Source organism: Schistocerca serialis, chromosome 9 (assembly GCF_023864345.2).
Source record: "Schistocerca serialis cubense isolate TAMUIC-IGC-003099 chromosome 9, iqSchSeri2.2, whole genome shotgun sequence".
In the NCBI taxonomy this organism is placed as follows: Eukaryota; Metazoa; Arthropoda; class Insecta; order Orthoptera; family Acrididae; genus Schistocerca; species Schistocerca serialis.
In genome coordinates, this window is record NC_064646.1 from 182,580,288 (window position 1) to 182,593,996 (window position 13,709).

A 13,709-nucleotide genomic window follows, 5' to 3' on the forward strand; every position below is an offset into this window, starting at 1 on the left:
TCTGTTTTGAGGCTGTGTATGGCTGTCCTTACTTCTGCTGAAATTTTGATGTTCTTAGGAAATGACATGGAGAAGCATAGTGAGCCCAGGTTGCAGGAAAGAAATGGGTTGGTTAGGTGGGTGGGTGAAAGGGAGGGAGAATCATGGTTGGATTGTGGTATGAACTGAGAGATCCAGGGTTCAGTATTGGGACTTGGTTGGCGGGATTGTTGGCAAAGAAGTGTTTCCATTGCAGGGATTGGGAGAAGGAGAGTAAGTCTTCGATACGTTCAGCATTTTTAAATTTGGGTGTAGGGCTGAAAGTGGGGCCTTTGGGTAGGACTGAAACTTTTGTGGGACTGAGTAATTTGATGGAAATGTTAACAACAGTGTTCTGGGATTGTCTAGGCTCTGGATTTAATAGAGTGTTGGTAGTGAGATTTGGGAGACAATGCTAGCTGAAAAAGTAAACTATGCAGTAGCTGTGTGCTGTGAGGTGTGGCGAGGAGGAACACTGTGGGTAGGATGGGGGTTGAATAGTGGTGCCCTAAGGCAGCTGTAGAATGTCAGCAGATTGGATAACTTATGGAGCTAGTGTCTGGAATGCTCTTCCTGATGAAACTGAATCCCGTGCTCTCTGCCAACTGGAAGAGCATTCGACACATGACTTCCATAAGTTAATAAACCTGCTCCGTTATCCAATCCAGTGTTCCAACTTGTCAACATATCATTGCACCCAGACCCAGTCTAGCTGATCTTTTCAATTTGCCGCATCTCCCTACCAACACTCCTTTAAATCCAAGACCAAGACAATTCTGGAACCCTGTTGTTAACCTTTCCACCAAAATCCTCAGACCACAAAAGTTTCAGTCCTATCCAAAGGCCTCATCTCTCAGCCGTAAACCCAATTTTAAAAACGTTGGACTTGTCAAAGACCTACTCTCCTCCTCCTGATCCCTGCATTCAAAACACTGCTTTGCCACCAATCCCTCCAACCAAAGCCAACATAATCCCAACATTGAACCCCGACTCTCCCAGTTTATACTGCCATCCAACCACGATCCTAACCCCCCTTCCAACTGACCACCCTCCCCACAGTCCTTTTACAATGGAAATACATTCAAGAGGACAATGGTTTAAACTCGGGACTGCAACTGCTGTGTTCGGATGCAGGCTGAGTTGGCATCCCTTCACTCCCAGCTTCAGGCAGTGTTGGCTTCGGACACACAGCTTGAGGCTGTTGCCAATGGGCATCACTGTGGGGTTCCGGATGGGGGTTTGTCGGGGACGGCCAGCTCGTCCCACACATCCCCCGATCGGACTACGACTGTGGTTGCCCGGGATACTGCCCGCATTGAGGCTGATCCCTCACCTGTGGTAGAGTGGGAGGTCGTCTCAAGGTGTGGCAGGGGGCGAAAGACATTCCGGAGGTCTGAACGGAAGGCCTCTCCAGTTTGTCTGACGAACTGGTTTCAGGCTCTGTCTCAGGCTGATACTGATCTTCAGCCTGACATGGCTGCTTGTCCTGTTCCAGAGGTTGCCCCTCAGTCTGCAAGATCCGGGCGGTCGCAGAGGGTGGGCTTACTGGTAGTTTGGAGCTCCAACGTCAGGCGCGTAATGGGGCCCCTTAGGGATATGGCAGCAAGAGAGGGGAAGAAAACCAATGTGCACTCCGTGTGCATACCGGGGGGAGTCATTCCAGATGTGGAAAGGGTCCTTCCGGATGCCATGAAGGGTACAGGGTGCACCCATCTGCAGGTGGTCACTCATGTCGGCACCAGTGATGTGTGTCGCTATGGATCGGAGGAAATCCTCTCTGGCTTCCGGCGGCTATCTGATTTGGTGAAGACTGCCAGTTTCGCTAGCGGGATGAAAGCAGAGCTCACCATCTGCAGCATCGTCGACAGGACTGACTGCGGACCTTTGTTACAGAGCCGAGTGGAGGGTCTGAATCAGAGGCTGAGACGGTTCTGCGACCGTGTGGGCTGCAGATTCCTTGACTTGCGCCATAGGGTGGTGGGGTTTCGGGTTCCGCTGGATAGGTCAGGAGTCCACTACACGCAACAAGATTCCTCGACTTGCGCCATAGGGTGGTGGGGTTTCGGGTTCCGCTGGATAGGTCAGGAGTCCACTACACGCAACAAGCGGCTACACGGGTAGCAGGGGTTGTGTGGCATGGGCTGGGCGGTTTTTTAGGTTAGATGGCCTTGGGCAAGTACAGAAAGGGCAACAGCCTCAACGGGTGCAGGGCAAAGTGAGGACATGCGGGGACCAAGCAGCAATCGGTATTGTAATTGTAAACTGTCGAAGCTGCGTTGGTAAAGTACCGGAACTTTAAGCACTGATAGAAAGCACCGAAGCCGAAATCGTTATAGGTACAGAAAGCTGGTTGAAGCCAGAGATAAATTCTGCCGAAATTTTTACAAAGGTACAGACGGTGTTTAGAAAGGATAGATTGCATGCAACCGGTGGTGGAGTGTTCGTCGCTGTTAGTAGTAGTTTATCCTGTAGTGAAATAGAAGTGGATAGTTCCTGTGAATTATTATGGGTGGAGGTTACATTCAACAACCGAGCTAGGTTAATAATTGGCTCCTTTTACCGACCTCCCGACTCAGCAACATTAGTGGCAGAACAACTGAGAGAAAATTTGGAATACATTTCACATAAATTTTCTCAGCATGTTATAGTCTTAGGTGGAGATTTCAATTTACCAGATATAGACTGGGACACTAAGATGTTTAGGACGGGTGGTAGGGACAGAGCATTGAGTGACATTATACTGAGTGCACTATCCGAAAATTACCTTGAGCAATTAAACAGAGAACCGACTCGTGGAGATAACATCTTGGACCTACTGATAACAAACAGACCCGAACTTTCTGACTCTGTATGTACAGAACAGGGAATCAGTGATCATAAGGCTGTTGCAGCATCCCTGAATATGGAAGTTAGTAGGAATATAAAAAAAGGGAGGAAGGTTTATCTGTTTAGCAAGAGTAATAGAAGGCAGATTTCAGACTACCTAACAGATCAAAACGAAAATTTCTGTTCCGTCACTGACAATGTTGAGTGTTTATGGAAAAAGTTCAAGGCAATCATAAAATGCGTTTTAGACAGGTACGTGCCGAGTAAAACTGTGAGGGACGGGAAAAACCCACCGTGGTACAACAACAAAGTTAGGAAACTACTGCGAAAGCAAAGAGAGCTTCACTCTAAGTTTAAACGCAGCCAAAACCTCTCAGACAAACAGAAGCTAAACGATGTCAAAGTTAGCGTAAGGAGGGCTATGCGTGAAGCGTTCAGTGAATTCGAAAGTAAAATTCTATGTACCGACTTGACAGAAAATCCTAGGAAGTTCTGGTCTTACGTTAAATCAGTAAGTGGCTCGAAACAGCATATCTAGACACTCAGGGATGATTATGGCATTGAAACAGAGGATGACACACGTAAAGCTGAAATACTAAACACCTTTTTCCAAAGCTGTTTCACAGAGGAAGACCGCACTGCAGTTCCTTCTCTAAATCCTCGCACAAACGAAAAAATGGCTGACATCAAAATAAGTGTCCAAAAAATAGAAAAGCAACTGGAATCACTCAACAGAGGAAAGTCCACTGGACCTGACGGGATACCAATTCGATTCTACACAGAGTACGCGAAAGAACTTGCCCCCCTTCTAACAGCCGTGTACCGCAAGTCTCTAGAGGAACGGAAGGTTCCAAATGATTGGAAAAGAGCACAGGTAGTCCCAGTCTTCAAGAAGGGTCGTCGAGCAGATGCGCAAAACTATAGACCTATATCTCTGACGTCGATCTGTTGTAGAATTTTAGAACATGTTTTTTGCTCGAGTATCATGTCGTTTTTGGAAACCCAGAATCTACTATGTAGGAATCAACATGGATTCCGGAAACAGCGATCGTGTGAGACCCAACTCGCTTTATTTGTTCATGAGACCCAGAAAATATTAGATACAGGCTCCCAGGTAGATGCTATTTTTCTTGACTTCCAGAAGGCGTTCGATACAGTTCCGCACTGTCGCCTGATAAACAAAGTAAGAGACTACGGAATATCAGACCAGTTGTGTGGCCGGATTGAAGAGTTTTTAGCAAACAGAACACAGCATGTTGTTATCAATGGAGAGACGTCTACAGACGTTAAAGTAACCTCTGGCATGCCACAGGGGAGTGTTATGGGACCATTGCTTTTCACAATGTATATAAATGACCTAGTAGATAGTGTCGGAAGTCCCATGCGGCTTTTCACGGATGATGCTGTAGTATACAGAGAAGTTGCAGCATTAGAAAATTGCAGCGAAATGCAGGAAGATCTGCAGCGGATAGGCACTTGGTGCAGGGAGTGGCAACTGACCCTTAACAGAGACAAATGTAATGTATTGCGAATACATAGAAAGAAGGATCCTTTATTGTATGATTATATGATAGCGGAACAAACACTGGTAGCAGTTACTTCTGTAAAATATCTGGGAGTATGCGTGCGGAACGATTTGAAGTGGAATGATCATATAAAATTAATTGTTGGTAAGGCGGGTACCAGGTTGAGATTCATTGGGAGAGTCCTTAGAAAATGTAGTCCATCAACAAAGGAGGTGGCTTACAAAACACTCGTTCGACCTATACTTGAGTATTGCTCATCAGTGTGGGATCCGTACCAGATCGGGTTGACGGAGGAGATAGAGAAGACCCAAAGAAGAGCGGCGCGTTTCGTCACAGGGTTATTTGGTAACCGTGATAGCGTTACGGAGATGTTTAACGAACTCGAGTGGCAGGCTCTGCAAGAGAGGCGCTCTGTATCGCGGTGTAGCTTGCTCGGCAGGTTTCGAGAGGATGTGTTTCTGGATGAGGTATCGAATATATTGCTTCCCCCTACTTATACCTCCCGTGGAGATCACAAATGTAAAATTAGAGAGATTAGAGCGTGCACGGAGGCTTTCAGACAGTCGTTCTTCCCGTGAACCATACGCGACTGGAACAGGAAAGGGAGGTAATGACAGTGGCACGTAAAGTGCCCTCCGCCACACACCGTTGGGTGGCTTGCGGAGTATAAATGGAGATGTAGATGTAGATGAAACTCGCATCCAGCCATTCTGATTTAGGTTTTCCATGATTTTCCTAAATTGCTTCAGGCAAATGCCAGGATGGTTCATTTGAAAGGGTATGGCCGACTTCCTTTCCCAGCCTTCCCTAATCCGATGGGACTGATTACTTCGATGGTTGGTCCTCTCCCCCAAATCAACCAAGCAACCAACCAACCGACCAAAGTCCCTTCCTAAGAACACCAACCTTTCAGCAGAACAAAGGACAACCCTACCAGCCTCAAAATAGATCCTCGCTTAATCATTCTACATACAGACAAAGGTTCCACCAAAGCTGTTATGAATAACAGTGACTACCTGGCTGAAGGTTTCTGCCAGTTGTCTCACTTCTCCACCTATAAGCTCTGCCAGAGTGCTTCCACCCCAGGAGTTCAACATAACCTCCAATCCATGCTTAAAGGATTAGGTCTTTCCCAAAACTTCTCACCTGAATCTGTTGTCCTCCTTACCTCTATGACACCCCACATATCCACTATCTGCATGCTCCCAAAAATCCACAAACCCAACAATTGTGGACACCCCATTGTATCTGGTTATTGTGCCCTCAATGAAAGAATTTCAGCCCTCATTGACCAACACCACCAACCAATTACCCAAAATCTAGCCTCCCACATCAAAGATAGAAACCTTTCCTTTCCTCCTGGATCACTATTTGTCACTGTTGTTGCCACTGCCACATACAGCAATATCCCTCATGCCTATGATCTTGCCACTATTGATCACTACCTCCCCCAACATCCTTCGGTCTCCAAATCCACTACCTCCTTCCTCATACACGTTCCTAACTGTATCCTAACATATAACTAATTTTCCTTTGAAGAGAATGTATAAAAACAATTTCGCAGTACATCATTGATGATATCTTCATGATCTGGATTCAGGGCCAAGACACTATATCCTTATTTTTTCACAACCTCAACACCACCTCTCCAATCCATTTCACCTGATCCTCTTCAACCCAATGTGCCACCTTCCTTGATGTTGACTTCCTCATCTCTGATACCTCCGACAACACCTCTATCAACATTAAAACCACAATAGTAACTGCATTTGGATGGTGCTGTCCTTCTCACGCCAAAAAATCTGTCCCATACAGCCTGGCCACCTGGGGCAGTGTATCTGCTGTGACAAGAATTTCCTTGACCAATATACTGAAGGTCCCATAAAGGCCTTCACAGGCAGGCACCATCTCCTGGTCCACAATCTGATTTCCTTTCAGTATTCCCACACCCCTCCAATCTTCTCATCAGTCCCAAGAACTGATTACAAAGGAGCATCTCCTTCGTCACCCAGTACCACCGCGGGCAGGAACAACTGGACCTTATACTTTGTTAGGGCTTTGGTTATCTACTATCACACCCTGAAATGAGAGATATCGTATCTAAGATCCTTCCCACCCCTTCTTAAGTGGTGTTCTGTTGTCCACACAACCACCACAATATCCTAGTCCATCCCTGTGCCACTCCCAATACCAGCCCATCCCACAAGAATCATATCCCTCTGGAAGACCCAGGTGCGAGACATGCCCAGTCCACCCACCCAGCACTTTCTATTTCAGTCCTGTCACGGGCTTATCCTACCTCATCAGAGACTGAGCCCCCTGTGAAAGTGCCCATTTGATACACCAACTAAGCTGCTATCACTGCAAAGCTTTTGCATTGGTATATGACTACCAGCCAGTTGTCCACACTTATAAATAGCCACCACCAAACCTTGGCCAAGACCAAAGCGGGTCACCATTGGCACAACATGCCGCTGAACATAATATGTTTGATTTCAATGGCTGCTTCACAACCTGGGCCATCCAGATCCTTCCCTCCACCAGCAGCATTTCTGAACTGTGCAGATGGTAGTTGTCTTTACAAGATATTCTCTGCTCCCAAAATCATCCTGCTTGTCACCTACAATGATCTACTGTCCCCACACCCTCCACCCAACAGTTTCCACATCCTCGTGTCACCACCTACCAATCCACATTCCCTCACCATCGTAGTTGGCTGTTGTCTGCCAGCACACCCACCAATCTCTTCCCCTCTCTGCTCCTCTCCTTCTCAGCTGCTCCCTCCTGTTCCCCCACAGCCTCCCAACACTGCACGTGGCAGCTTTGTCCTGCTTCCTTCTAGTCCCTGCATGCCCCACTAGACAGCAGTCACCTCTGTCAGTGCCTGTGCCATGCTATTTCTCCCGCTTCCCTGTCCCATTTCAGATTCCTGCCTTTCTTCAACGCAACACTTGTATTCTGGCCAGAGTGGCGAGAGTTAGTGATCATGTGCACTCGAGGTGTGCCTTCGTATGGGAATGTGTGCATATGTTTTCCTTTCTTTTCTGAAGAAGGCTTTGGCCAAAAGTTCAATATGTAACAGCCTTTTCATTGCGCCCGTCTGCAGTTCAGTGTTTCATTTTGACAGTGGTTAGCAATCTATCCTATCCATAATTGTTGAACTTAATGTTTTCATTATGTCACCTTGGTGCTAGTAGCACTTGTTTCATTTAGGACACTGCTCTTATTTTGTTCATCTTTCCATTGTATTTCAGTGTTCAATTCATATAGTGCAAATGATATTGCTCCAAGAGAATTACAAGCCTCTTGTATGTGATCCACATTTCAGAGCTGTAAGTTAGGCTAAAAATTACAATAGACTGGTGCTCTTACAACTTAGTTCCAGTGCTGAGGTTGCAATTATCAGATATCCATTTGTAGCTGTGCTGGTGCATTTGAGGCAGTGTTGAAATTTAACATTCATGTTTTCGCATGTTGACTATGTGACAGCTGAGGTAAAGCAAATGCTGTACGCTGTGTAGAAACATACCTCTAATTGTGATGGCAGGAGGTGTTGCTTGGGCAATAAAAATAGGTTGTTACAGGTTTTGGGTCTTTATAGATTAAGATCTTGTCTGGTGCTGTCTTTTAAGCTTCATTAAAGGTGTAGAGAATGACATGTAGCTCATCTCATGAGTTGGCCAAAATGATGTCATTATCTGTATATTGGAGTTTGATCACACTAGTTGAAAATAGCCTTGTCATGGCTGTTGGTTAAGTAATGCTCCAGTCCTGTGTGCTTATTTCTACACACAATAGTAGTTCTGCTTTGACTGTATGAATGGTTGCACAAACATATATTGAGATTAAGGTGGGGGTGAATAGACACTCCTGTTTTACATCTGTCAATTACTGAGAAGTTCCTTTCATGTTGTTGCACTGCAGTTGAAAAACCTCAACGTATATTTGTGGGCAGCCAGTTAATCCAAGGATCCACATCAGTGTGTCTCACTGTACTGAATTAAAGGCTTTCATATGTATGGAAGAAGAATTGTGTGTTTATGTCCTGTCAACTGTGTGGTCATTAGAGGCAGAGCACAAGTAGTGATAGGAAGTCATCTGTCTTCTTTTGATAAGGACCAACCACATGTTTTCCTTGAATGATTTTAGATAAATCACAGAAAACCTAAATGAGAACTTGAACTGCCTTCCTCCTGAATGCGAGTCCTATGTACTAACCACTGCACTACCTCACATAGTAGGCTCTGGCAATCTGTAAAAAGGTGATATACCGTGAATGATTTTGTTCCCTGCACTTCTCTTGCATTGGTGCAGGTTGGAAGATCATCTAAATGATCCATCGGTTAGGTCTGAAACCACACTGTGTATCAGATAAACATTTTTCAACTTGGGGTGTAAAGTGGTTGGGTAGAACTTTTCGATGATTATTACTACTATCAGATGTTTGTGCTCTTTTGAAGATGGTGACAATTAATGCATCTGTTCCCATTTCTGTGACAGTTCTGTCCTGGAATCTGTATGACTAGTCCCCCACATGCTTTGCAAGCAGTTCCTCTTTCTTCCTGGAAGAAGGAAACTTTCCCCTAGGAATACTGTGTTACATTTAAATATTTTAATACACAAAAACCTTCATTACTGCAAGAAATTAATTGCAATGATGAATGGCCATAAAAATTTATACCTTGTAGCTATCTAAGCATTTCCTGATAAAGGCTCACCTCAATCATCTTTCCCTCACCGATTGTGAGTTAGGCCATGATTATAAAGACTTTTTTTTCCCTTCTCATCCCATCTGATAAGTGTCCCCTGACCCAGGGTTCTGGGTGATTTCTCCTAAACCTTTCCACTTTATTTCACTTCACCCCTCTTCCTTCCCCTTCAGCTAGAAGAAGAAGCCACTGGCTCCGAAAGCCAGTTTTTTTGTGTGTGTTGCCCTGTCATTGTGTGGTGAGTAGATTTTTTATCTGTCAAATTGCATTGCATTATTTACTCTGTGACACCTGTCCTACACCACTCTCCTGTCTTCACCTATATCTATCTTCAAGACATTTTCCTGGACAATTATTGTCACTCCATTACAATACATAAACTTGTAAATGAATAACTTAAACAATTCCTTTTTTTGCTTCCCATGAAAGCTTTAGTAGATTCCAAGAATTCTGTGATATTTAATTCATGATTTTTTTTCACCATCTTTCTTTCAGTTTATTTGCAGAATGAAGCTATTTTGTCCTCCCCCCCCCCCCCCCTCCACCATCACATCAACTGTTTGTATATCCTATTTTTCCATATCCTACAATTCTGTCTGTATTGCACTAAGTTTTTGTTAATAGTTATTGTGTGAGGAAAAGTGTGGTATTTTTATAGTATATTTCTCAGGTGTGATGGGTTCAGTTTTCCTGTCATGATTTAAGTTCATTTTTGGTCTTTTTAAATCACAACTCTCAGTTGTCAAGATGATTTCCTCTGCAGGGCAGTGGCTACTCCCTTTATACATCCGTGCTAAAGCTTCATAATGCCCCATGCCTAAGATTTTATTGCTGTAATACAAAGTGTTGAAGTAGAGCACCATTATACAGGGTGGCTATATTAGCTTGGTGCATAAGTTTGTAGCATTTTTGTTTTGTATGTTGGTATTCCAGTTGCTGTGGGTTTATTTATCAATTGTCATTCTTTATTTGTACTTCACTGTTGCTATTTGAGTTTACGTATTGTCATTTGGAGATAGTGACTTGAGCTGTGGACTCTAGAAAATGAAGTGCCAAGTGAAGAAATTGGAACATTTCTGACATAGTCTCTTGTTTCAGTTCAATACGTGGGTGACAGCAGTGGAGGCAGCTGGAAACATTTGCTCCGTGTGTGTGAATAATGCAATTGGATAGGGCATGGCAGTAAAATGGTTTTCTTATTTTAAGGAGGATCGTTTTGACTTTAGTGACTCTCCACATTCAAGAAGGCCTTTGGGGTTTAATGAAGATAGTTTTAATGTATTAATCCACAATGATCCATGTCAGTGTACTCGAGAACTGGCAAATGTGATGAACTGCGATCATTCCACGATTGCGTGACATTTGCATCAGTGGTGAAGATTCAGGAATCAGTTGTGGCTACCACATGGTCTAACTCAAAATTTAAAAAAAAATCAGAGGGTAACCATATGTGCATCTCTGCTTACTTGCCAACAGTTGGCTCATGAACAACACCAATCATTCCTATCTTGTATCCTTACTGGTGACAAGAAATCTTGTCTTTATGATAACATAAAGAGAAGAAAGGAATGGTTGAGCCCAAACAAAGCAGCAACTCCCCCTACAAAGACCTGCATGCATCCACAGAAGATGACATTATGCATCTAGTGGAACAGCAATGGTGTGGTGTACTACGAATTGCTTCCGTGAGGTGTAACCATCACAACTGACATCTATTGTCAACAACTGAGGCGTCTTGCAGACACAGTCCAAGAACAGCGATCAGGAATAATGTATGAAGTAACGCTACTTCACAATAACGCATCCTGCGTTCTGCTAGACTGACAAAAAACAATATACAGGAGTTAGGGTTGGGAAGTCATTCCGCACCCACTTTATTAACCTGCTCTCTTGCCCTCAGATTTTCACCTTTTCTCTCTCTCTATCAGACAACTTCAATAAACTACTTTCCGGATGAAAATGCAGTCCAAACTTGGCTTAACGAGTTCTTTGTCTCAAGACCACATGATTTTTACAGTCACAGAATTGGAAAGTTACTACAGCGTTGGCAGACTGTTGTAAATAGTGAAGGAGAATATATTATTCATGACATAAAGTCTCTGTTATGTGTATCTGTCATGTTTGTTTAATTTAGGGAACAATGCTATGAACTTATGCACCAACCCAACAGTGAAACTTGTGCTACCTGAACTAGTGTAGACAGAAAACTTTTTACTGAATGGGTACCCAATCTTATAGGACTTATGTTCAGTCTGTGCATTGCAGGAAGTGCATTGCTAGTAGTGTTTGTGTTGTGACTTGCCATTAGATGCCGGTACTGGAATGGTGATGTAGGAGGACCTCGGACCCCAAGGACTGAGGACATGCTGCATGTACAGCACGTTATTGTGATGTGCTTTGCCAACATGTGATCCCTGCCCTATGGGAGAGAGGTGCTTCAGACTGAGCAGTTTTGATGCACAATGGAGCACCACCTCACAGTGCTCATGATGCGACTCTGTTACTATATAACACATTTGGAGAAAACCAAATCATTTGGCTGATTGTTCCAAACTGCATGGCAACCAAGATCACCAGATTTGGACCCATGTGACATCTGGCTGTTAGGTTACCTGTAGGACAGGCTTTATCATCAGGACACTAATAGATATTGGAGGTTAAAGATGAGCATAGCGAGGGCAGTAGCCAACATCCCACCTGAGATGTTTTGGGCAGCAGTATAGATCTCTAGTGTGGTTCCAGGCTGTCGTGGATGCAGATGGTCATCATATTCAGTGACTTTTGTAACCAGGAACGTAAACATTGTACACAGTTAACAAATGTCACCTTCTAGTGTAGAATTTTTTTTCTCGTTGGTTTATTTGTCATTTATCTTCTATAGATCCTTACAAATGTTTCCACAAAGTTCCATTGTCCTATGGTCACTTGTATTTTGTGGAGGCCTCTCATGTAGCAAAAGTTTGAGTGTAACCATCCTGTACACTGAATAGTGATTTTCTGGGAATAACCTTTTCTTTTTGTTTGTATTGTATTAAGAAAATAGTACATTCTTATTGTTTCTGATACAGCAAAGAGGCATTGCCCAAGGCAGCCTTCCAGTATGGAGTGAAGATGGCAGATGGGCGGCGGACACGAAAATACCACAAAGAGAAAAATGAGAAAGCAGAATTGGATCGTGAATGGCAGAAGATCCAAAACATTATACAGAAAAGAAGAATACCAGGACCAGTGGGTCCAGAGCCAGACTTTAAAAAGCCAAAATATTAATTTTTTCTGCCTTTTGTATTTGCTTATGACTAACAGTCATTCAATAAACTGTATCTCTTACAGTACCTTTGTGCATAAAAATTGTTTATTGCTGTTATTTTCCTTACTAGTTGATCGTCTCTCTTTCATTTAACTCTGTGTGTGTGTGTGTGTGTGTGTGTGTGTGTGTGTGTGTGAGAGAGAGAGAGAGAGAGAGAGAGAGAGAGAGAGAGAGAGAATGCATTTGTAGCCTCTTAACAAACTTTTTCTTTTAAGATACCTAGTGTTGTTTACAATGTATTGTTCCTTTGTAAAAGGAACTTACAGAACACAATATAATTTTGCTAGAAATGAATACATAATTTCGCAAATTGGGTATTTTTTTATATAAAACTAGACTTTTTATCTCTAAATAATATATGTATTGTTCAGGGTCTTTTTTTTATTTTTAGTGTCTTAAGTAATGTCACTTACAGTCATCTCAGGGTACAGCCCAAATCTCTAATATACCCCTGCAAATTGATCCTGAAGTAAATAACTGTCTTCTCATTTATGCATATATAACAAGAAAGTTCTTAAGAGGAATATAACTAGATGCTAAATAAACAAACAAATATTCATAAGAAGAATATAATAATTTATTAAATGTTTCCTTGATGATTAAGTGTTAGGGGCATGTAATTAAAGTTTGCAATTTGTGCAAATACACATTGAAACTGACCAGAAAATTTAATTTTACAGAGCTTTTCTTAAAGTTTTTCCAATAAATTAGTAAAATTCATTTCCTGAGTGCTTTGTTTATTTTACTTCTAGTTAGTTTGTATATTTTACTCCTAGTGTAATTCTAAGATGTAAAGTGCATAATACATAATAAATTATGTGTATGAAATCAATAAAGTTGGTCAAATTATATGTTTCTGTTTTCTAAAGTGTATGTTTGATGTTTGATTAGTTACTATTTTTTTCAATTCATTGTTCTATTCCATTGCACCTTTAGTAGCCTAGCAACTTGTACATTTTTACTCTCATAGATCAGTAATGCTGCTTGAAAGGATATGTTTTAACTTCAACTGTTCGAAAGAGAAATGAACATTGAAATTCTCTCTCTTAACTTTCTCTCTTTCCCAGTGGTTTTAAAGTACCTTGTAAATTAAATTAAATAATAAAAGAAAGGATCGAACTGAGAAGCCTATTCTGATTACGTATATATGAACAGTTTGGCCATAAGTGAAAGTAATCGTACAGAAACTGTTTTAGAGTAAAACTGCCTTTGTTACACATTTGTGAAGGTGAGGTACTTGACAATGACATCGTAAATGACAGTAAACTCAAAATAATATCACAAAATGTCCAAAATATCACCAACAAAATTGAACGAATTGAT

The 13,709-nt window shown here is 42.6% G+C and overlaps 1 protein-coding gene across 1 annotated transcript in view; it reads left to right on the top strand.

The window, feature by feature from the left end:
- The window catches only part of LOC126419032 (protein Red), a 33,133-nt gene extending 19,928 nt beyond the window's left edge, over window positions 1-13,205 (top strand). Inside the window, exon 2 of the mRNA XM_050086092.1 lies at window positions 12,148-13,205. Within this exon, the coding sequence (XP_049942049.1) occupies window positions 12,148-12,346 (199 nt within the window). The 3' untranslated portion in view covers window positions 12,347-13,205. The remainder of the gene's footprint in view (window positions 1-12,147) is intronic.
- The last annotated feature ends 504 nt before the right edge of the window (window positions 13,206-13,709 follow it).